The sequence below is a fragment of the Rattus rattus genome, chromosome 16 (genome assembly GCF_011064425.1).
Source record: "Rattus rattus isolate New Zealand chromosome 16, Rrattus_CSIRO_v1, whole genome shotgun sequence".
Taxonomy (NCBI): domain Eukaryota; kingdom Metazoa; phylum Chordata; class Mammalia; order Rodentia; family Muridae; genus Rattus; species Rattus rattus.
The window spans coordinates 23053025-23079046 of NC_046169.1; the positions used below are offsets into that span (position 1 = coordinate 23053025).

Below are 26022 nucleotides of genomic sequence, written 5' to 3' on the forward strand. Positions count from 1 at the left end.
GGGTATCTGTGAAGGTGTCTCCAGAGCAAGGCAGCATTCAGGGAAGAAAAGTTAAAACCGTTTTTGTAACCAGGAAGCCTAGAAGGAGTAGAGACAAGAGAAGGGAGTATTCACTCCTGCAGGACTCCCGTTCAGCCGAGCTGCCTCCCCTCCCCTTACCTTTCATCCCAGCACCGCCCATTCCAGAGAGCAGACTGTGAGTTTTATCACCCACTATGACAGCAAAGGCAATTCTTCATAAGGAATACATGCATAGACAACAGTGTTATATATGTAGTATGACATAATAAACATGGAGTGGTTTACATGTACTATGCATGTTTTACACATGTTACATATTAATAACATGCATGTCTATATAATATATATATAATACATATATGCATGTGTGTGGATTGTGGAGAACTCTGAATCATATAGACATCCTTTAATCAATAATCTAAAGCAGCGGTTCTCAACCTGTGGGTCTCGACCCCTTTGGGGGGGTCAACAGGGGTCACCTGAGACCATCAGAAAACACAGCTATTTACATCCTGATTCGTAACAGTAGCAAAATTACAGTTGTGAAGTAGCTGTGAAAATAACTTTATGGTTGGGGTCACCACACCGTGAGTAACTGCATTAAAGGGCTGCAGCATTAATAAGGTTGAGAACCACTGTTTTAAAGGCTCACCCCTTGATCTCTAGGGAAAAATATATACACACACATACACACACACACACATATACACATATATATACACACACACATATATATATGCAATATATAATAGAAAGAGGTCTCGAGCAGATAAGATAAAAATGACCCAGGGGAGCCATGATGGCAGCTTTGATGCAAGCAAGGGCAGGCGCCGAACACAGATGACAAACTTTGACGGCACAGATCATCCAACAACCGGTCTATGACGTGGTGGTCCTGGAATGACTAATGTGCATGTGGGTGTGGGTGTGCTGTGTATGTACATATACGAGTGTACATGAACTGGTACATGCATGTGCAGAGGCCAGAGAGGACAAGTGCCTTCCTCTATTGTCTGCCTTATTCCCCGGAGACAAAGTCTCACCCTGAACAAACCTTCGGATTGTTCTGGTTGCTGATTGGTTGGCGGCCAGCAAGCCACGCTATTCCTACTGTCTCCAATCTTCTGCCCAGGGCTGTCTGTGGCACACATTGATTAGGCCACACCCGGCTTCTTATTTGGGTGCTGGGGTGGGAGGTGTCAAACTCAGTTCCCCCACAGTATCTCGGGAAGCACTCTTGCCCGCTGATTATCTCCCCCGCCTGTGGAACGGCTAGCAGTATTTCCAGGGTCCAAATGCTGTGCCAAGAAGGTGATTCCTTACAGGGTCTGGAGATGTGTAGACTGAAGAGAGGGGAACAGGAAAGGAATACAAGAGAGGGAGGGAGAGAGAGAGAGAGAGAGAGAGAGAGAGAGAGACAGAGAGACAGAGAGGGAGGGAGGGGGAGGGAAGGAGGGAAGGAGGAAATGAAATGTTGGAGGGGTTGGGATTTTAGCTCAATGTTGGGAGGGAGGTCCCCATTCAAAAAAAAAAAAAAAAAAAAAAAAAAGAAAGAATGTTGGGAGGGAGGGAAGAAAGAGGGAGGGAGGGAGGGACATTAATGCAGAACACTTCAGGGTGCGTCTAGTAGGGTGTTTCCAGAGAAGGAAAGAGTCACGCTAGATGTCAGCAGAACTTTCCCATGAACTAGTCCCTCCGATTACATAGAAAGGGAAAAGGCAGAAGGCGGGCAAGCACAAGCCTTACACTCTCTGCCTCCTGACCAGACAAAACATGCACAGCCTTCTCCCACTATACACAGGAGTGGGTCCTACTACACACAGGGCTGGGTCCCCACCACCATGCCTTCCCCAACACGACAGACTGTACCCCCCTGGACTGAGAGACAGAATAAATTCTTCCTTGTTTCTTAGATATTTGCAACCCAATACACAGTCTCTGTTTCCCTCATCTGTCCCCAGATTCAGCTCAACTACGGGGTTGGAGAATCCTGCCTTTGTAGACTGTGCTGGTTCAGTATAGGAAGTTTACATCATTTTTCTAAAAAAAAAAAAAAATCATAGAAATGGGGTTGGCGAGATGGCTTGTGGTTAAGAGCATGTATGTACTAAGCTTGTTGAGGACCCTGGTTCTGTCCCCAGCACTGGGTGACACAATACCACTGGTATCTCCAGCTCCGGGGGATCAGATGCCCTCTTCTGGCCTTTGCAGACAATTGCACTCAAGTACTCACTAGCCCCACACAGATTCGCATATACATACAATTAAAATTAGTTATAGAAAATAAATTATAGGAAGGGACATTTGAATTATGCTGTCCTGTATTGATGCTTCTAAAGCGAGACCGGGAGCCAGGGAAACCTTTAAGGATGCCGATGAACTTGGGTACAGCGCCCCTAGCGTCTATCGGGATAAGGAGCAGCGTTCTTTGACCAGGCAGTGAATGTTCAAGGGGAAAGAGCAGCTGAGGAAATGGAGGTGGCGGCCAGTATTTACCACCTCATCATTTATTTATTTAGAAAGATTGCCTGCTCTCTCTGCTAATCTTCATATAACATGCCTCATTGCCCTCTACAGGCCCCCGGAGGGCTCTCCTAGCATTTGTTTGGTTGAATTCATTCTTGAAGGCCTGTTTTCTGGTTGCTCATTACTTGCTTGCCTGGAAATGCTCGAAAGTGAACACTCTGAGAACCGAGCCTTTAACTCATTCGTGCCTGCCGGTGACAAACCCGGGGTGCCGCTGGCATTCGCAGTTCGAAGCGGAAAAGGAAATCCTGTTCATAGTTTTTGTTTGGAACTGCATGCTCATCTTTTTTCTGTAACTAAGAAGGTGGCCTGCCCAAAACGGGGTAGCTAATTATTCTTTGTAAGGCAAATACCCAAGAGGGGGCGGGGCTAGAGAGACGTTTCTGTGGTTGGAAGAGCTTGCTGCTTCCCTAGAGGACCTAAGGTGGTTTCCCAGTTCTTACACCAGATTGCTCACAATTGCCTGTAACCCTAGATCCAGGGCATTTGATGCCCTCTTCTGGCCACTGCAGGTACTGCACTTACATATGCATGTGCTTACACACACACACACACACACACACACGGTCCTTCGTAAAATACAAGACACAGTCCTTCCCCTTCAGTGATCCAGTGTCCAGCTAGATCCCACCACACAACTTCTACCACCTCCCAATTATGCGGACAGATTGTGAATCTCAGTAGATGGATCCACTGATGAGGTCAGAGCTCTCAGGATCTACTCCCCACAAAAGACTGGGTTCACCTGCTTAGAACCAAGCTTACATCACATGAGCCTACTGGGAAGACTTTGTATCAAAATGATGACACAGGGCAAGGTGGTCCTAGAAGTTTGTGTATAGGGTCCCACTCCCACAGGGCACCCGCACCTAGTGAAGTCTCTCTTTCAAAGACTCCCTCCCTAATGGCCAACCAATGTCGGACTTAACTCCAGGAGGAGGAGCTCATGCCCTATACTGCTCGGATGGCTAGGAACCAGAGATATTAGATAACCCAGAGACTTGGGTCAGTGCCTTATCCAGTCATTATCAGCAAGGTTTCCGCTGGCAGCAGATGGGACAGATGCAGACTCTGAGATAGGTATTATGTGTGAGGAGAGAGAGGGAGGGAGGGAGGGAGGGAGAGAGAGAGAGAGAGAGAGAGAGGAGAAGAAGAGGAGGAGGAAGAAGGAGAAGGAGAAGGAGAAGGAGAAGGAGAAGGAGAAGGAGAAGGAGAAGGAGAAGAAGAAGAAGAAGAAGAAGAAGAAGAAGAAGAAGAAGAAGAAGAAGAAGAAGAAGAAGAAGAAGAAGAAGAAGGAAGGACAACGAGGAAGGAGGAGGAGGAGAGGGGAGGAGGAGGAGGAGAGGAGAAAGGGAGAGGGAGAGAGGAGAGAGAAAGAGAGAGATGAGGGGGGGAGGACAACCTTCAGGATTCAGTTCTTTCCTACCATCACGTGGGTCCCGGGAACTGCACTTCAGGCACTGGGCTTTACAGCAAATGCCTCTACCTGTAGATCCCTCTCATCATTCCCCCTACCCCTAAAGGGAACTCCAACACGCTGCAAGTGGATGGAATTTATATTCACTGTAGGAGCACCATGGAGGTCCCAGGCCTTGGATCAGCTGACCGTGAGATGGGACTCCTAGGAGTCACTCCTGCCAAGCCTGGCTCTCCTCACCACTGCACACCAGTGAAAGAAAGCCAGCCATCTAGCAAGGCTCTATCTTCTCCCAGAATACCTTTGTTGTGCCTGCTGCTGTCCCAGAAAGAACAGATGCTCACCATCCTCTTAAGCTCTCAAGTCTCCATTTTGCCTCCAGAGGCTCCCATGCTGAGTGACTTTGACAGGAGGACTTGCAGGGGTTGGGGGATGGGGATGATCACAGATCATCTCTGATAGGTGAAGCTCAGTTCTCGGTCACCTCAGCCACAACGGTGGGTCCCAGGGACTGGCCTGGATAACATTCAAGCCTCTCTCGGTTACAGCATATAGCTATAAACAGCTCGAAAGAGGTGAGTTAAGCTATCAAATGCTTGCCCCAGGTACACAATACCATTAACCCCAGGACGGACTGACACACTAGATAGATAAAACCAGTCTACTATCCAGCGACCCTGAAGGATTGGACCTCATCACCACATGGAAATTTCTGTCATTGATCCACCCACTGGAACCATTTTCATGCAATCTCATCAGAGGCGATGAGATCTGACAGGATGAGGAATGGATGGTTGGCTGCGGGAAGGATTCGGCCCCATCCATGCACACACTGCTCGCACCAACCATTTTCACCGAATCAGGGTAATAGTACCTGGCAACCTAGAAACTATGTTATTTGGAAAATCAAGATAAATGTGAAAACAACCCGTGAATGGGAAGGGGAGGGCACGTGTGCTTCCTTGTAGGATTTTTGTGAATGGAGGCTCCCGGGGCTACTCATCAAGGCGAATTTGTATTTTAATTGTTAATTAATTGTAAAATCATGCACATGGGTGTCCATGTGCGCAAGAATACAGTGCCTGCTGGGGTTGAATCCCAGTCATTCCTGAGTTGCCTGATGTGGGTGCTGGGAACAGAATTCATGTCCCCTGGAGGAACAGCAAATATTCTTGACCTCTTAATTGCTAACCCACCTCTCTAGCCCCCAGTGTAAATTATTAAGCCAGTCCTTTCTTGCAATCCCTCTGTAACGAATAGAGCCAGGGGGTGGTAGTGTGGGGTGAATGCCTTTAATCCCAGCACTCAGGAGGCAGAGGCAGGCAGATCTCTGAGTTCAAGGCTAGCCTGGTCTACAGAGTGAGTTCCAGGACAGGCAAGGCTACACAGAGAAACCCTGTCTTGAAAGTCAGTAGAGGAAAAAAAAAATCTCTTGAATTGAAGATCTGTAGATGAAGCCGCTCACAGTACAGCTTGCCTGTCACCTCAGCACTCTAAGGTTGGGGCAGGAGGATTGTTGTGAGTGTGGGACCAGTCTGCGTTATGGATTGGGACCCTATGTTGTAGATCTGGTTTAACGCTTGTATGTTAATTGGGCTCCCAAAGTCACGTGAGAATCCTAATGTGAGATGCTAAGGGTTTCAACTGGTAAATAAAGTTGCCAGTGGCTAACGGCTGGGCAGAGAGGCAGAGGGGGGACTTTCGGATTTATGGGCAAGGGGATTGAGAAGAAGGAGTTAGAACCACCAAGAAAGATCAGGCCTGAGAAGCATAGGAAGACAGAGCATACCAAACATCTAAGAGACGGGAAAGAGGACCTGAGGTCCTAAGGGACCCCCAATTGGGTCTGGGGTGGCCAAGATAAAATATAAGATTTAGTAAGTAATAATTCAGGAATATCGGAGGAGAGAGTGTGTTAGCCACATGGGTGTTTGGGAGTGGCCCAGGCATTAAGTTTTTTAAGGCACATTAAAATAGATGGCTCTGTGTGTGTGTGTGTGTGTGTGTGTGTGTGTGTGTGTGTGTGTGTGTGTGTTTGTGCATGTGCCTTTCATTTGGGAACTCAGAACATTGAGGTGAGTAGTTAGGAATGGGCTCTATGCCCCCAGGAAGGTTTGAATAGCTTTAATCGCCTAAATTAACAACCCCATTTCAATAACAAAATTTTAGGGGCCAGCTCAATAGCTCAGTAGGTAAAGTATTAGCTGCCAAGCTCAAGGACTTGAATTCGAACCCAAGGGCTCACACAGTAGAAGGAGAGAACCAGCTCTCAAAAGTTGCCTCCTGACTTCTACATGACTACGATGGGGTACACGCACACATACACGCATGCACCCTTTTAAATCCATGTAAAATATTATCGAAGCCCAAGCAAGCATGTTCGGCATTTTGACCCGTGAATAAAATACCGTGAAGATAATGCAGCGCCCTCCCTGGGTGTGCTCTGAGCTGAGGAGCAAAGCTTGCCGTTCTGATCGCGCTGCCTCTCATTGTCAAGGAGCTGCCTCCGAGTGGACGGCGCACCTGCCCCATCCGCCTCTCAGACACTGTGGGAGCCAGGCTGCCAGCCCTTGGCGGCAGCGGCTGCCAGCAGGCAAGAGATGACATTTCAGACCCCAGGTCCTAGGAGATACACAGGACACAGTGTTAGGCAAGCCAGAACAAAACAACACCCGGAAAGAACTGTTTAAAATTTTAAAAGACCATGTCCTCTTTATCAGCTCTGCCACAAGCTGCCTGTTCTGACAGACTTCCCTGATGTGAAACTGGCCCTCAAGTGGGAGCCAAGAAGTGGCTGGGATGGGGCAGGTCAGGGACGTGTGCCGTATCCCAGGGCAGGATCCTGCTTCGCTGGACAACGGGGAGTGGATTGTTCTCCGGGAGAGAAATAGATGAAATTGCTGGGAGTTCACAGCAGCTGTTTACAGCTGGATACTGAGTCCTTTACAAGCCTGGGCTTCTCAAAATTCAACAGCTTGCAGTTCAAAGTAAGGACTGCAGAGTGCCTGGGGCAGATCACTTAGGTCCCTGAGACATGCTGAATTTCAAATCTCTGGTTTAATGTGGGGGGGGGCGAGAATGGAGGGGATAAATCTGAGCTGGACTATGGCTTGGGGGTGGGGGTAAAGGGACTTGCTGATGATCTGAGTTCAATCCCTGGGACCCACATATTAGAGAAAACTGACTCTCACAGGTTGTACTGTGGCCTCCATATGGGCACCTTTCTCCTCTTGAATAAAAAGAATAATAAATTAAAAATCCACGGTGAGGCTGGGACTGTAGTGCAGTAGACCAGCCACTGCCTGGCACTTACAAGGGCCTGTCTTTGGTGCCCCAGTACTTAAATTCATGGAGGTCATGGAAAATGGCTTAGTGATTAAAAAGTGCTTGTCTTGTGACTAAGAGGACCAGAGTTTGGATCCCCAAGAACCCATTCAAAAGAATCTGAGCTGGGCAGTATGTGGTTATAAACCCCAGAGATAGGATGATTGGGTTGGAGAGAACTCTGCAGACAAACCTTTAGAACTCATTGGCCAACCGGTCTAGCTAAACAAATGAGCAGAGGGTTCATTTATCTCAAAAATAAATAAAGTGGGATGTGATCAAGAAAGACGCCTGGTTGGACCAGGTTCACACACAAACATACACGTACATACACGCATATACACCTGCACACATACACACACATAGAGACATATATACACCACATAGGCACAAAAAACAAATTCATGGTAGATGCTGACAGAGAACCTTCCAAGAGATCATTACAAGGTCTCAACTCCTTCCACATCATGGCTTCTCTCCCTTTCATGGGTAGCTTCCAAGTTTTCTCATGCAGTGGGGGATGGGATAGAGAAGGTACATTGGCTTTGTAGCCACAAAAGATGGGTGGTATAAAAAAGTCAGAACCTTAGAGACAAGTTGGCCAGAGGGGAGTCTAGAAGTGGGATGCCCAGGAGACAGTGGAGCCCACGTAGGGGTTGTCGTCACTAGCGGGAAGCAGATGGTGCCTGTCACTAGTAGAAGGTATCCATATCCTTCTCATAGAGATTGCCATAGACGGGTTCATCGATGGGAGAAAAGATCACCAGAGAAGCCTGAGATGGTTAATTTTAACTGTCCACTTGACACAGTCGAGAATCACCTGGTGAGATTTTCTAGACCAGGGTAGACCGTGGGCATGTGTGGGGTAGATTTGACTTGACAGTTAATTAATGCAAGAAGCCAGCCCCATTGCAGGAGGCTATTTTCTGACCTGCATATGCACGCATGGAGCATATGCGAGTGAAGAGATCAAGCTGATGGCATGCAAGGTTGTGTGTGTGTGCAATCATGTCTCTCTGCTCTTGACTGTGGATGTGATGTAAGGCTCTCCTGAGTTCTTCCCTTGACTTCCCTGGAAGGATGGGTTGTGCCTTGGGGAACGATACACCGAAATCAACCCTTTCTCCCTATGTTGCTTTTTGGCAGAGCATTTTCTCACAGCAACAGAAGTGCAACTAAGACCAGGGACCCAAAACAATGTTTCTATTAAATAAACGGACTGAGTTTTACCATTGTCTCAGTGTAGGAGGGATCTACCTTGTTACAGAGTGTCTACTTAAGAGTCCAAAGACAGGAGGGACAGGGAGGGGAGGAGGTGGGGGAAATCGGGGTTGGAATGTTAAACTAAAATACAAAATAAAATAGATTGGAATTGAAGAAAAACAGTCCCAACGACTTATGATGTCAACTGGTGGAACTCACCAGCAGGTGGGTGTGATGTCACTAGCTAGACACACATTGACTGAGATCACAGAACGGCTCCAAGAATCCAAGCCTCTGGGAGCCTGAATTGGTGTTGGCTCTTGGTTTGAGGGGATACAGTCCACTGTGGTGAGGAAGGCATAGGAGCAGGAGCAGGAGCAACTGACCGAGTTGCATCCACAGTCAGGAAGCAGAGAGAGACGGAGGCTGGTGCTCTCAGCTCACTGCCTCCTGTGTATTCAGTCCAGGACCCCAGTCCATGAGAAGACATCACCCAAATTCAGGGTGGGCCTTCTCTCTTCTGTTAAACCTCTCTGGAAACACCCTCACAGACACACCCAGAAGCGCATCTCCAATTGTCCAGGTTGATAATGAAGATGAACCATCTCACCCTCTGTGAGATGGAATCGGGCTGGAGAGGTGACTCAGGATTTAGAATCACACAATGCAGGCTGGTGAGATGGCTCAATGGTTAAGAACACTGACTGCTCTTCCCAAGGTCCTGAGTTCAATTCCCAGCAACCACATGGTGGCTCACAACCATCTGTAATGGGGTCTGATGCCCTCTTCTGGTGTATCTGAAGACAGCTACAGTGTACTTATATATAATAAATAAGTAAATCTTTAAAAAAAGGAAATGAAAATAGAATCACACAATGCTCTTACAGAGGACAATGTTCCTAACTCCCATGTTGGGCAGCTCCCGATCACATATAACTGCAGGTCCAGGAGTCCTGACAATCTCTACTGGTTGCTGTGGACACTGCTCTCTCTGTCTCTCTCTCTGTGTTTCTGTGTCTCTCTGTCTCTCTGTCTGTCTGTCTGTCTGTCTGTCTCTCTCTCTCTCTCTCTCTCTTCTTCTTCTCCCTCTCTTTAAAAAATAGTAAGATATCAATCTTTAAGAACTGTAAACACCAGCTTCCTTCCATATCAGGGCATACAGTCTCAAAGTATGGCCTTTGGTGCTGAAGACAGAATTAAATATAATTCAGTCTCCTCTGGTGGCTAAGCATAGATTACCTATAATTACACTCTAACAGCTGCATTCTAATCCTCAACAAAACGCATACTAAATGGTGGCAGCAGGATGAAGAATATGTCTAGGTAGGAAAGTGAATACAGTGTTATCCCCCACCTGCCTTCTGGAAACTTCCATGTGAAGGTACACGCTGCTCTTGGCCCTTCCCTGATATCCATTCTCATGCTCAGCACTGAGGCACCAGTGAAAGTTGTGAACTCAGCCAGCGGGCTCCTCTGTGTCTGCATTATCTCTCTATCCCCAGCGGAGGACCAGATCAGAAAGTTGGTCCTCATAAACATGTCTACGGTGTTGGGCCCAATAGCCGAGGCAAATTATAAAGTTGAGGGCATCAGGGAGGGTTCTGGGAACACAAAGCAATAGGAGGCTTAATGGCTTTTTAGTTGGAGCTGCTGTAGGGAAGGAAGGACGATTCTGTTTCATATGTAAGTCTTAGTTAAGCTTCTGCTGCTATAACAAAATGACCTGCACATGGGGTGGAGCGATGGCCCAGCGGTCGAGAGCATATACTTCTCTTGCAGAAGGGCTTTGTTTATTTCCTCACACCCATGCTAGATGGCTTGAACCAACTGTAACTCTGGCTCCAGGTGAGCTGACACCATCTTCTGGCCTCTGCGCAACCTACAGGGACACATAAAAAATTAAACTTTTTTTATAACTTGAGGTGCATCTCATCAGAGCAGGGGAATCAAAGTTGCAAATCATGTCGCAGTTGCAGTCCGGAAGAAGAGAGCAATGAATGTCTGTGCCGTGCTCAATTTTTCTTCTTTTAACTATTCCCTGGCTAGGGAATGATCCCGCCCACAGTCAACATGGGTCTTCTCACATCACTAAAGCCAACCAGGACAATGCCCTACAAACATTCTCAATGGCTAACCTTAATCTATACCAGTTGCTTCTCAACCTTCCTAATGCTTTGACCCTTTAATACAGTCCCTCACATTGTGATCCCCCAACCATAACAGTATCTTTATTCATAACTCTAATGTCACTACTGTTATGAATTGTAAGTGTCTGATAGGCAGGATATCTGATATCCTACCCCCGTGAAAGAGTTGTCCGACCCTCCAATGGAGTCGCGCCCCACAGACTGAGAACCACTGATTTAGATGATACGTCATAGGCACATCAGGAGGTGTGTCTCCCACGTGATTCTGCGTCCCGTGAGGATGGAAATCAAGGCGACTAACCATCACAGTGTGGATCCGAGTCCTGAGTGGCACCCAATGATGTTTTTTAGTTTTCCGTGTCCCGGAATGAAAATGTTGTAGTAGGAGCATGTGGTCAAAAGTAGAAAGAACGATGACTTATTGTAAAAGGGAACCCAGGCCAGTGAGATGCTTCTGATTGTAAGGACACTTGGCTCCAAGCCTAAGGGCTTGAGTTTGGACTCTGGAATTCACATGGTAGAAGGAAAAAATCCTCCAGGTTTCTCCCTTCCCCAACGTGGGCCCACCCACACTGTCCTCTGATCTCCACGGGTACTGTGGGGCTCGTGTAAGCACAGACACATACACACGCATACAATAATGAGGTTTCTGAAGTGATTGTACTCTTGAAGAAGAAGGTGGCCCAGCGAAATGGGGAAAAAAAATATCCACTTACACATTGCTGGCCCAGGAGGCTCGTGACTTGTTTCTATCAAATGCCTCTCTCATGGGCTTCTCTCAATACGCTCTGTCCTGTGTAGCCCAGGTAGGGAAGGGCTTCTAATCTATGCCAACAGCTTCATATGCTGAGCACAGTGTTTTCTTATGTTGTTTCCTTTTCGTGTGTGTGTGTGTGTGTGTGTGTGTGTGTGTGTGTGTGTGTGTGTGTGTCACAGTGCAGGGGACAACTTGTAGAATGAGGTTTCTCCCTTCCCCCATGGGCCCAAGGAGGCGGAACTTCCTGTGTGTAAGCGCCTTCACCCAGCCCTTCACCAGTTAATCATCCTGCTGCCCGTCACAGGTTACCTCTTGCTGCTGCTGTCCTCAGACTCCACCAGTGCACAAAGGAAGGAACAGGGTTGAGGCGGCAACAAGATGTCAGGTGGGAAAGGAGGAGGGAACGGAAGAAAAATAAAGGGATTTGAAGAAAGAGGAAAGATGGCAGGATGTCGGAAGACAGAGCAAAGCGCACTTAAAAGATTGCATGGGATGGTTTTTCCTCACACAGGAGCTTGACCATTTATGACAGTAGCATGCTATTCCATTGGGCAGTACAGCTGTCATGGATTTTAAGCTGATGATGTGTTCAGCCCAGCGTGATTCGCCTCCCTCTGATATGGTTTGTCTTTTAAATACAGAAGCAACAACAATCAGGGGAGAAAAAAATAATCTCTTCAATTCCCTGACTCTGCTCGATGAATCAGGCTGCTTTCAATAATGCCTTTCATTCCTCCTCGGGGTCACAAGTCACTTGCCAAGAGGCTCATTTTAATTCCTCAGCCTGTGCTAAGAGAAATGGCTTGCATCGACCCAACCAGCAGTAGAATCTAGGTGTTTAGGGGTTCTCGCCACTGTGGTAGTTAAATTGAGATATGTCTCGAGATCTGCATTCGTAAATCCTGTTTCTGAGAAACTGTAATAAATAAAGCCGAGGACTGAAATTGAGTTTTTGTAAAAGGAATTTAGGAGGAAAGCCATGAAGCATCCATCTGATTGTGGGAGAGAAGATAGGTTTAAATCCCCCGGGGTAAGGGGAGACAGCTCATCTCCCCAGCCTGGCACAAAATACCAAGGAAAGTACCAGTGACCCTTGGGTGGTGGTGATGAGTGTACCTGCAGGGGACAAGTGTTTCCAGGAAGTTCCAAAGAATAGGCAGAACAAATTAAAATATTTTCTTAGCCAGATATATTTTCCAAAATAAAGCTAAAATTTACCTATACTTAGAAGACCCAATGGAACTATTTTATGTGAGTTCTGCATTGAGAGACCCACTAGTGTTATTAGGTTGTTTTGGTGTTTTGGGGCTTTTGTTTTGGTTTGGTTTTGCCCAGGACTGGAGGAAGAAGCCAGGACCTCTTGTATGCCGTAAAGGTGCTTTACCACTGAGCCACACTCCACTGTAGGCAAGTGTTCTAGTACTAAACTACGTCCCAGTTCTCTTGTTACTTTTTATTTGGGGGCAGACTCACTAAGTTCACACGGAAGCAGGGTATGAACTTGCCTGTGGTCCCTCTGCCTCCATCGCACAAGTAGCTAGGATGACAACTGTGCCACTAGGCCCAGCTCACCATTGCCCAAGCAACACGGAAACGAACTTCAATAGACCTCAGAGTGACTTAATCAGGGACACAGAAGATGCTTGGAAAAGCCACTGCTAAGACTGCAGAAATGCAAACCCTTAAGGGAAGGAGGAGAAAGGCCCCTGGGTTGGGCTTCCAAGTTCTTTGGAACCTGATACATCAACAACCGGAGAGAAGGACTGTCTTTAGGGTAGGTGGAGGGAATGAGGGTTCTGGAGGAGAAGTTGGGGTAACTGCCCGCTGTCCTCGAAGTCTCAGAACATTGCCATAAAGACATCTTGTGTGTCTCACAAATACCGAGAGTGTCACCTAGGCTGCACGTGTGGCTCAGCGCTCACTTAGCATGCTCGGGGCCCCAGGTCCTAACTGTGACCCCTGCAAAGATGAGGTGCACCTCCCAACTGAGATCCTTCATGGTTCTTTAATTCCAGGAATATGGATCCCCCCAACACATACACCCACAGTCACCTTTCCCTAAGAGAGAGTTTGTGTGTGTGTGTGTGTGAGAGAGAGAGAGAGAGAGCACATATATGTGCTTATGTGCATGTGTGTGCATATATGCATGTGTATGTGCTTATGTGTGTGCATATATGTGCATACATGCACCAGGAGGCCAGAGGACAATGTCAGGTGTCATTCTTCAGCCTTTGTCCACCTCCTTTTGGAGACAGTCTCTCACTGGCCCAGAGCTCACCAAGGATCCTATTGCCCCTCCCTCAGGCCGGCCAGTGAGCACCAGGAATTCTTTTACCTCCACCTCCCCAAAGCTAGGATTATCAGCACAAGCTACCAGGCCTGGATATCCTCTAGGATGGAACTCAGGCATTCGTTATCACACAAATGCTTTACTGACTCTACAACCAAACCCAGCCCTTAAGTTCACCAATTTTTTTTTAAAAAAAAAGACACATATATTTTAAACTGTTTTTATTTATGTGTATGTACGAGTGAATGCCGTGTATGTGCAGGTGCCCCCTGAGGCCAAAAAAAAAAAAAAAGCACACAAGCAACGGCACATCCTGAAAATAAAAGGAGGAAAAATGAGATAGATTATATCAGAGGAACCACAGCCAGGTTCTCCCAGAGGCCTCCGCTAATAATAAAAAGTCAAGCAGCCGAAGTGGAAATTGGATAAGCCAGGCATCATGAGGTGTATTAGTTACCTTTTCATTACTGTGACTAAATACCTGGGAAAAGGAACTTTAGGAAGGGAGAATTTATCGTGGCTCCAAGTTCATGGCGGGGAAGGCAGGCAGCAGGAGAGGCATCTGGTCACATTGTATCCACAGTCAGGAAGCAGATGAATGCTGATCCTTGGGCATTTTCTCCTTCGTATTCAGTCTAAGGCTCCAACTTATGCAATGATGCTACCCACATTCAGGGCAAATCTTCCTTCCTCAGTGAACCCAGTCTAGAAACTCCTTTATAAACGTGCCCAACAGGTTTGTCTTCTAGATGATTCTAGATCCATTTAAAATGGTAATCATATTCAACGATCAATTTGATACAGCTTCTAGCCTAGATGGGATTGGCCTACAGGCATAACTGGGTGGGGGAGTTGTCGTGATGGTTAGTTAATAATGTAGGAACACCCAACCCACTGTAGGTGGTATCACTCCCTACTCAGGTTGCCTTGGATTATTTAAGAAAGCATGACCTTAGGAGTATACCAGTAAGCAGTATTCCTCTGTGTTTCCTGCTTTCAAGTTCTTGCTAGAGTTCCTACCCTGACTTTTCTAAGTGATGGGTTGTGACCCGGAAGTGTAAGACAGATGTATCTTTTACTCCCTTAAATTGCTTTTGGTCAGGGTGCTTTATCACAGCAACAGAAAGGAAACTGGGACCCATGATGCTATCTAGGTTCAACCACTGCTTTGGGGCTTGTGGGAAGGGCAAAGGCCTCTGGGGTGTCCTCTGCCATACTGATCAAGTCTCTGTGCCTCCAGGTATGGCTCTGTGGAGGCAGCATGGAGGTCCTTCCGTGTTCGAGGGTGGCCCACATTGAGCGGAAGAAGAAACCGTATAACAGCAACATCGGCTTCTATACCAAGAGGAACGCACTCCGAGTAGCCGAGGTCTGGATGGATGACTACAAGTCGCATGTGTACATAGCGTGGAATCTGCCTCTGGAGGTAGGAACGGGCAGCTTTATCATCCTACAACAATAAGTTAGGCTCTCTCGCACGCAGGCCGCAGAAACCTTTAAAAAGCCAATGGCTTTTCTCTTGCTAAGTCTCACAGACATCTGAGATCCTCTTACTGGGGCAAACACAGCCAAAGGGCATCGATCCACTCACAAAGATCCGCAGATCCTGCTGCTGTGTTAATCTAAATCTTCTCATACTCTGGGCATGCGCTGTGTCCTCGTCCAGGTTTGAGTAACGCTGCCACCTTCTGCTCTTGCTGTGCGCCCTTCTGACCCCGTGGGGACGCAGGGGCCAGTGAGAAGTCATGACTGACGCTTGTGTGAAGGCTGCAATGCTTGTTTCCTTCTCTCCCTCACGCGTGCTGCTGGGGGCGCCAGGAGAATCTCTGGATACTCCACGCTCCCAGCAGGAACCCTTTGGCTGTGCCCAACTTGATCTGCATCTCACCTCTGTCTCTTGTTATTGATGAATTCTCTTCTGAACACTTTGCTGTGCTTTCAGATATCGAGCAGGAAAATGGGGGCGAAGGCAGGCCCTCTTTTCTCTGTTCAGGAGGCTGCAGCGAAACAGCAGAAATACAGTTAACTTTGTGCAAGGTTTGAGGGGGTAAAGGAGAAAAGTGTAGAAATTGTGTCACTGTTGTTACGGCTTTCTCCCCAGTACCCAGGGTTGAATCTAGGTGTTTATGTACACCAGGAAAGCAGTCCCTCACTGGGGGATTCTAGACAGGGGCTCTACCACTGAGCCACGCCCCCAGCCCCTCACTGGGGGATTCCAGGCAGGGGCTCCACCACTGAGCCACGCCCCCAGCCCCTCACTGGGGGATTCTAGGCAGGTGCTCTATCACAGGGGCTCTAGGCAGGTGCTCTATCACTGAGCCACGCCCCCAGCCCCTCACTGGGGGATTCTAGGCAGGGGCTCCACCACTGAGCCACGCCCCCAGCCCCTCACTGGGGGATTCTAGGCAGGGGCTCTACCACTGAGCCACGCCTTCAACCACAGTTTTTTCTTTTCATTTTGAGACAAGGTCTCACTAAATTGCCCAGCCTGGCTTTGAATTCACTCTCATGGGCCAGGCTAACCCTTGAACTTGTGACAGTCCTACTTCAGCCTCGCAAGTAGCTGAAGTGATACAGTTGTGACACCAGGCTTGCCTCTGCCCGTGGAGAGGACCAGAGTCCAGTCCCCAGTGTTCATTTCAGGCAGCTCATAATCACCTCTAACTGCAGCTCCAGGGGATCTGCTGCCTTCTTGTGGCCACCATGGGCATTGCACTCATATGCATGATACACACACACACACACTCACACATATACACAGTAACTAGAAGTAAGTCATCTCATCTTACATAAAGGATATGTACTCAAATCATCAGGGCAGGGATGTGAACTCATAACCCTAGTGATGCTGTGTCGTAGTAATCCATGTTCTGTAGAGAAGAATCTAGAATGATGGTGACAGTTCCTGTTCCTATTCTGGAATAAAAATCCCAACAAAAACAACTTATGGAAAGAATAATTTATTGTGGCTCTGAGTTTGAGGATCTGCGGAAGGCATGTTGGCAGAAGTCCAGGGCAGCTGGTCGAGCTTGATCCACAGTCAGGAAGCAGAGAGGCGGATGCTGGTCCTCTGCTCACTGTTTCCTGTGTACTCAGTCCAGGACCCCAGTCCATGGGATGGTGCTACCCACATTCAGGGTGTGCCTTCTTTCCTCAATGAATCCATTCTAGGATCCCAGAAGTGCGACTCTAGATGGTGTCAGTTAGACCATCATTAGCTGTCACTCTTTGAGTCACAAGAACTAAGTGCCAGTCACTCTTGCCCAGTGCAGTCTCCATTACAATCCCTGCTTGGTCATGGGACCACTGTGAAGGAGGTTTTACAGTGACTGGAAATCATACACGGGACCTGAGCATACTCAAAAACGTGGGGGAGTTTTAGACTTCTGGTTTCTAGATGAGGGATGTTTAACCAATGAAGGTCATACAAATATTCTATGATCCAGAAAAATTCCTAAATCAGGTGTGTGTGTGTGTGTGTGTGTGTGTGTGTGTGTGTGTGTGTAACATTGGGACAGAATCTCACTATGGAGCCCTGGATGGCCTGGACCCAAATCCTAAATCTGAACTGAACTAGAAACATATTGGATCCTAAGACATTTTTGTTTTTTAAAACACAAAATGCCAAATGTACAATTTACCAAATGAAGACTCAGGAGGCGGACACTGTGGTGAAAGCCTGCTGCCTCAGAGAGGCAGAGGAAGCACCCAGCTGACCTTCCTACTCCACTGACATTCCAGAAGGAAAAGACTCCTTCTCCTCCTCCATGCTGTCTTAACAACTCAAAGACCCTTTGTCTCTTTCTTGATTTTTCTTATGTTCACTTCTTGTCAACTGGTTGCTTGCTCTGCCTCTTGACCTATGGATGACCTTACTTAGTCCTGTTTACAGAAAGCTCTTAGGTTAAAGGTATTTGCTAGGGCAGAGCCACACCACAACAAGAAAACAAGGGTTTTTCCAGTTCAGAGTCTCAGGGTTCACAATGTGATCAAAAACCCATAACACTCCCCCTCCTTCCCTTCCTCCCTCTTTCCTTTCTCCCTTTTCTCCATACTCCCTTCCTCTCACCTCTATCTTCCTTTCTCTCCTTCTCCCCTCCCTCCCCCTCCTACTTTGACAGGCTCTCACTCCACAGCTCAGGCTGGCCTGAGATCATGATCCTCCTTCCTCAGCTTCCCACATGCTGGGGTAACAGGTCAGTGCCCCACTCTCAGCCTAAGCACTGGATACACTAAGCACATTCAGCATGCAGGCGCTACGTTTCCCCACTACAAACAGACTATGGCCAAGTTTTATTTATAAGCTTTCACAGTAAGAGGCCAACAGCAACAGCTAATAATGAAGCAGGATGATCCAAATAAGATACTATGATAAATTTTACTTCAAATTTATGAAACGTTTTCTGGAATTTCCCATTTAGAATTTTTGGAACGCGATTGATCAAAGGTAAGGGAGATCAGACAACACTGAATCACAGGTCTGGGGCTGGTTCTGAATGGCTGGTCCAAAATTGTGAGTGCCATCCTACCAGGTTTTAAAATAACCATTTCAGCCAAGTATGTAATGCCTATGTTGGTGAGGGGAGGAGTTCAAGGTCACTCCTAGCTACACAGCCAGTTTGATACCTGCTTGGAATACCTGTGATCTTGTCTTTTTTTAAAAGGAGGAAAACAAGGTCATTTTTTTGGCCAAACACATTGGCAGAAACCTACATTCCCAACACTGGATGAGATGAAGCAGTAAGGGTTGTGAGATCAAGGCCAGCCTGAGGTCCTGTCTCCAACCAACTCTCGGACTAACACACACTGACCACCGCAGCCAACCAGGCCAAAGCTTTTCAAAGAGTTAAATACCATTTTCTGGCTTGCCATTAAGTATTACTAAGTATGATATTCAAAGAATTTTTTTAACATCTTTGTAAGAGCACCTACTGTGAAGGAGTGAGGTCCTGCATTCAGATCCCCAGTACCTATGTAAAGCCAGCTGTAGTCACTCATGCCTGTAACCCCAGCATTGCAGGAGGAGAGAGACAGATTCTGGAGCACTTGGCTTCACTGGAACCAGTGGGCTTCAGTTATGGTGAGAGATCATGTCTTAAAACAAGAACAAGGGGTTGGGGATTTAGCTCAGTGGTAGAGCGCTTGCCTATGGGGCAAGCGCCAAGGCCCTGGGTTCGGTCCCCAGCTCGAAAAAAAAGAAAAGGGAAAAAAAAAAAACAAGAACAAAATGTAAGTTTGAAAACAAGAGAGCAAGACAATCAATGTTCTCTTGACCCTGCATATGCATTTATGCATGTACACCAGACACACACACACACACACACTGTTACTACCACCACCACACACATAAACACCTATACATATACACACATATCTCTACATACACACATACACACCTCTACACACATACACATACATACACATTTACATATAGACAAACATACCTCTACATGCATATACACATCTACATATAGACACACGTTTTATACAATACATGCACACACATATAAACATATCCCTACACATCACACATCCTTCTACATACAACCCTACACACACATATACATGCATACACACACACAAACATATCCCTATACATCACACATGCACACATACTTCCACACACACCTACGAATATACACATCGCTACAGACACATACACACAAGCATGCATGCATGCATACACACACACACACACACACACACACACCCCTTATCTGGCTACTGACATAATCTTAACAGACTAACCAACTCTTCTCGGTACCCTCCAGTCTCGCCAGGCTTCCCTCCTCAGCCTAGCCTGTGTCCTTTGACTCCCAGTCCTCTGGGGCTGAGACCAAGTCTCATATTTCAGATGGTTTATTTCCCCCTGTCATCACACAGCAACCCATTACAGGTTCATTTCAATAAAAGCAGAGTGAATTATTCATCAGAACATCATCACACGGAAAATTATTTTCTCCTCTGCATATAATGAGCTTCGCAGAGTGCCCACAAAGAGGGACGTCACACACAAGTTAAAAGATGAGCAGAAGGAGGTTAGGAACATTTATTTTCTTGTCATTGCCGAATAATCCCTACAATAATTGTCTTGGGTAATTACTAGGAAAGAAGAATTCCAGAGAGTAGGTTGTTGACACCCTCGTGGCCTGGGGTCCTTAACCCCAGTGGTGATAAAGATGGAGAATTGTCTGGAGACTTCTGTCAGATCTTCCCACATGCACTGCATGGGATGAGCATAATCTCTAGCTTGCGTGTAAGTGATGGATCAGTCTGCTGAAGCAAACATGAGCACTACAGGCTCGGGGCTGTGGATATAGCTTAGCTGGTAAGGTGCATGTCTAGAACACACACAGTCCCAGGTTCTTTCCTCCATATCACGTAAACCATGAGGGATGGAGCACACATATAATCCCAGCACCCAAGAAATAGAGGATCAGGGGTTCAATTCATCCTCAATCGTAAAGCAAGCTTGAGGCTAGCCTGGGCTACCTATGACCCTACGTAATGGTTGGTCTTAAATGTCAAGTTGACACAATCTTGAAGAGAGTCTTCAAGAGGGATCGGTGGCCTGCAGGTATGTCTGTGAGGGGTTGCCTTGATTGCTCGTTGAGGTGAAGGATCCACCACCCTGGGTGTGGGCAGCACCATCCATGGGCTGCGTACGAGTGCAGAAAGCCAGCTGAGCGCAAGCAGCAGGCAGCACGGATTTGCTCGCTTCCTTTGCTCTGTGGATGCGAAGGGACGGGCTGCTTCAGTCCTTGCTTTGGCTCTCCCACCATCATGGGCGGGAGCATGGAATAGTAAACTAGATAGACCCTTTCCTCCTGCAAGTGGCTTTTGGTCAAGATGTCTTCTCACAGCAACAGAAATGAAGCTAGAACACTCCTTCTCAAAAAAAGCAATTAGACCTCCAAAGCATCACAGGCTCCAAGTCCCCGAGATGCCCTTCCTAAAAGTGACTCCGCCTGCACAAGGCTCTGGCCAGAGGCCGGCGCCACTAACGCCCTTTGACTCTCTATTTGCAGAATCCGGGCATCGATATCGGCGACGTCTCAGAAAGAAAGGCATTAAGGAAAAGTTTGAAGTGTAAGAACTTCCAGTGGTACTTGGACCATGTTTACCCGGAAATGAGAAGATACAACAACACCATCGCATACGGGGAGGTAAGATCGACCACACTTGACGGACGACAGCCCCTCCCACCCCGTCCGCCCCTTAATGATCCTTGGAGGTACAAAGTTCTCTCACTAGCAAGGGTATGAAGGCAGGGATGGGAGCGTGGTTTTGTCACCTGCCCAAGCGATGACAGTTTTGAGACGTTTTGACACTGGGGGCCTCTGGGCCATAAGGGTAAAGACACTGAGCAGGAAACCGGTCATAATAAGAACCAGGGAGCTGAGGATATGGGGGTAGAATTCTTGCCTACTATAAGCTATTCACACACACACACACACACACACACACACACACACACACACACACACACACACACACACTCACGGGGGGGAGGGGAAAGGGAAGGAGAGGGAGAGAGAGGAGGGGTGGGGAGAGGGAGAGGTACAGACGTAGATGATATGCTTACCTGTGATCCCAGCTATAGGGACACTGAGGCAGGATGTTCATGGGTTACATGGTGAGCCAGGACAATTTAGATAATATAGCATGACTTCGTCTCAAAAAATAAAAAAAAAAAGAGAGAGAAAAAAAAAGAGAGAGAGAGAGAGAGAATATGAATATGAGTGAGAGGCTGGGGTGAGGCTAAAGATGGGAGACAGAGAGGGGGGAGACAGAGAGACAGTTATCAGATTTTCTACAGTGAGGCAATCACACTTTCTAAAACATTAAAATGGCCTGGCATGGTGGTGCATGTCTTTAATTCCAGCATAGGAGGCCGAGATGGGAGTTCAGGGCCATCCTCAGCTACATGGTGAGTTTAAGGATAGCCTGAGCTACACAAGACTATATGCCACAATAAACAAACTCAACAACAACAACGACAAAAACGCCCTTTGTACTAATCCGCTAGACTCTCGTTCTAGTCCGTTGTTGCCCGCCACGTGGCTCCTCTTAGCTTCCATTTCTTAGTGTATAAAACTGAGAGAAATCCAAGTGCCTACCCCATGGGGGTGCTGGTCAAAACAAAGAGCCATGGTGTGTAGGCTCTATGGGTCAGCAGGCAGTGAGGCAGCCATTGGTAACGTGTGCTAACTACCTTTCTTTAAAATAAATGGATCTTCATTAACTAAAGAAGGATCAGAGGCGAAGGAGAAATCAGAAAGTGAGCAGGGAGGGACCCCTCTAATCGTGTGCATTGCTTAGTTCCTTGTAAAGGACACCACAGTTGGAGAGGAGTCTCCCCTTGTCAGTCTCCACTGCTTGCCTAACAAGTGCAGGGTCCCTAAAGCCCCACCCACTGCACTGCATAAAGCTGGCACTGCGGCGCCCGTCTGTAGTTAGTTCATAGAGCCCTGGAGGTAAATCTGATATTTAAAGGGAGACAGGCTTTCTGAGGTTGAAAAGGCTGTATAGGAGAAACGGAGGAGAAAACACGATCGGAGCTCACGAAGAAATATAACCCACACTCTGAGTGTGGAAATGTTCTGCCGAACTGGAAATCTATACATCGCAAATCTTAAGGATGAATAGTAATTTATGTGTAGTGAGCCCTACAATTCAATTTAAATAAAATAATTGATTCAAGTAACAGAGACAATCCCCCAAAGAAAAATGGACCAGATGACTTAATTATTTTTCCTAGCGCTGCGAAGAGACACCTTGAACAAGGCAATTTATAAAAGAAAGCATTTGCCAGGCAGTGGTGGCCCATGCCTTTAATCTCAGGAGGCAGAGGCAGGCGGATCTCTGAGTGTGAGGACAGCCTGGTCTACAGAGCAAGTTTTAAGACAGCCAGGGCTACACAGAAAAACCCTACCTTTGAAAAAAAAAAAAAAGAAAGGGAAAAAAAGGGATGGAGGGGGGAGAGGAGGAAAGGGGAGGGGGAGGGAGGGGAGGGAGGAGAGGAGGAGGAGAGGAGAGGGAGAGGAGGAGGAAAGGGAGAGAGAGAGTTAGGGAGACAATTAACTGGACTGGCCGTTCTGTTTCCCTGTGACACTGGGCTGTTGTCACAGGAGAATATGCCAGTCACCCACGGCATACCTATAAACAGCTTAGGTGGAGTTTTAGTTTTTTGTTTTTAAAGATTTGTCTTTATTACTGGGGTGCCATGGGTGTGGCCAAGTGAGTGGAGGTGACCTCGAAGGCCAGAGAAAGTTACAGAAGGTTGGGTGTTAGGAATCAAGCCCAGGTCCTTTGTAAAAGCAGCAAGTGCTCTTAACTGCTGAGCCACCTCTGCAGGCCCTGGAGCTTTCTCGCAGATGCCAATTTTACGATATTCTTTATAATTTCATAATTAGAAGAAAAAAATATTTTTTAAAAATCAGGGTGGGATTGGATCCTGGCAAGGTGTCCCTTGACCTCCACACATGCACACACCTCCCCTCCCTTCTCTCTCTCCCCCCCTTTCTATATAAATGTAACATTTTTAAAAGAAGAAAATTGACTTTTTTATTAAAAAAATACTACAGTTGACAGTCATGAAACAGGCTTGTGAACCTACCACTCCAGACACTAAGGCAGGAGGATCAAGAGTTTGAGGCTAGCCTGGGCTACATAGGAAGCCTCTTCCTGGAGAGAGGGTGTAAGAGAAAATACTAATGCCGTGTCACAGCCAGGGCTCCCGGGAATAGTGGCAGAGCTTGTCCCTACACCACACCAAAGGCAGCCATTCCTGTCAAATGCAGTATACACCAGGCTGTTTGGTTGGCCTTGGCCAAACCTAGACTTCATAGTTTGACTTCTTCATCTATAGAGAGCAAAATTGCCCTTATTTTGTAAATAAAATCAGTATATAAAGGGTTTAGAGAGTGTAAAGAGGGGAACAAAACCTTCTGTCTTCTCTGTTTGGTAAATTTACCATCTGGTGTTGTCATTCTGATGGTCTTTTCATTAAAGCAAACAAATCCACTTGGTAATAACATTTATCATTCTTTAGATTATTTTTACTTTTTTATTTCAGAGAGACAGGGTGTCACCGAGTAAAGACAAGCTGTCCAGAAAAGTCATTGTTCTGGCCTTGAACTCATGACAATCCTCCTGCCTCAAACTTTTGAGTGTGAACGTTGTGCATTTAAGTGATTGCTTGTAGCAATTTAGACTTGTGTGGTACTCAAGTGTCTGGATTCATGTATGTGTGCATGTGGGGAGGCCAGGGGCCAACCCTGGGTGTCATTCTTCAGATTCTGTACACACACACACACACACACACACACACACACACACCAGAGAGAGAGACAGACAGACAGACAGACAGACAGACAGACAGACAGACAGACAGACAGAATGAGAATGTTTCTTATTGGCCTGGAAGTAGGCTGGCTGGATAGTGAACCCCAGAGATCCACCTGTCTCTGCTTCCTCAGGGCTAGGATTATGAGCACAAGCCATCATGTTTAGCTTTTTACGTGGACCCTGGGGTTCAATCTCAAGTCCTCAGGTATGTAAGGCAAGTAAGAGCCTTGCCTGAGCCATCTCCCCACCCTGGGCCTGTGGATTCTGGAAATTTCAGTTGCACATTGCTCTAATCCTATGCTGTTGGATTTTTTGTCTGTTTTTAACTATTTTAAATTTATTTATTCTTTATTTTAATGCTCTTCATGCTCTCTACCAGGGATGATCTAAGAGACTGATCTTAAGTTCCAAGAGTTAATTAAAACCAGCACTGGTGTTGGGGTTCATTTGTGATTTATACAGCTGCCCTGACCCTGATCCCACCCCCACCAAGATCCACGGGAATCCGTGTGTTCCGTGGATCTCTCTCTCCTCTCCCTCTCTCCTCTCCCTCCCTCCCCTCCCTCCCTCCCTCCCCCTCCTCCTCCCTCCCTCCTCCCCTCTCTCTCTCTCTCTCTCTCTCTCTCTCTCTCTCTCTCCATGAATGTTCCTTTAAGGCTGGTTGGTTGGTAAAGTGATTGCCTGAGTTTGGTCCCCAGAACTCATGGAAACAAACAAGAATAAGAACAGGGCATGGTGGGGCGTACTTCAAACCCTAGCAGCACCAGGGAGCTGAGACAGGAAGATCCCTAGTTTTAGATGGTCCAGCCTACTTGGTGAGCTCCAGGTTAGTGAGAAACCTTGTCTCAATAAACATCACCTGATGCTACCCTTCGTCCTCCACAGGCGTGTGCACATACATACGCACCTGTGCATACACGGACAGCACATGAACAACGTTCCCTGATAGCTTCTTTGTAAAGATTTGTGTATGTTTATGTGTACGGGTGTTTCTCTTGGATGTGTGCCCATGGCCTATGTGGATGCAGTGCCTGAGGAGGCCAGAAGAGGGTAGCACAGATCCCCCCCCACCAGAACTGGATGGTTGTTATTGGCCATGTGGGTGCTGGCTACCAACCCAGAGTCCTCTGCAAGAATGACAAGCATTCTCAGCTGATGCTTCCCCTCTCCAGCCCTTATCTCCTTAAAAAAGTTTTTTTTTTATTATTTATTTACGTGTATGTGTATTTGTCTGTGTGCATGCGAGTATAGTTGACGGTAGAAACCAGAAGAGGGTATCAGATCCGAATGGGCTGGAGTTAGAAGCGGTTGTGAGCTGCCATACTCCTGGGAACCAGCTCGGGGCCTCAGTAAGACCAGCTAATGCTCCTGACCACTGAGCCATCATTCCAGGCCCCTAACATGTTCTTTCATGCGAGTGACGGGAGATTGTGGAGGATGGAGATCCAGCTTCCCAGCACCCACCCAAGATACCCACTCTAGAGCTTTTGCCCTTCATGCTCAGGTTACGGGTTCACAGACCCAAGGACTGATCCTTATTTAGAAAGGATTGTGTGACCTCTCTCTATTAAAATCACAGCCCAGGGGTGTTGTGGTGGCTGGGGGCTACGTCTCTCTTAGACGGTTTCTGATGGCCATGTTTCATTTCTTCCTGCAGCTTCGTAATAACAAGGCCAAGGACGTCTGCCTGGACCAGGGGCCACTGGAAAACCACACAGCAATACTCTACCCATGCCACGGTTGGGGACCACAGGTAGGAACGCATTATCTCACCAGGGAGTAAAAGCGCAGTTTCCAGTGGGGCTTCTGGAAACTTCGATTGCTTGATGTTCCAAATCCTTCCTTCCTTCCTTTCTCTTTTTTTTTTTTGGGGGGGGGTGTAGAGCTTGGATGGTTTTCTGGTTGTGTCACTAAAGGTAGTTTACTGCGAGGGGTTAATATTGATGGTAAGCTTGACAGGATTTGGAATTACCAGAGAGACAACCCT

General features: G+C 47.1%; 1 protein-coding gene across 1 annotated transcript in view; it reads left to right on the forward strand.

The window, feature by feature from the left end:
- Galnt17 (polypeptide N-acetylgalactosaminyltransferase 17) overlaps window positions 1-26022 on the forward strand; it is a 447965-nt gene that overhangs the window by 403587 nt on the left and 18356 nt on the right. The window contains 3 exon segments of the mRNA XM_032886477.1: window positions 14926-15111; window positions 20714-20851; window positions 25693-25788. Coding sequence (XP_032742368.1) covers window positions 14926-15111; window positions 20714-20851; window positions 25693-25788 — 420 coding nt within the window.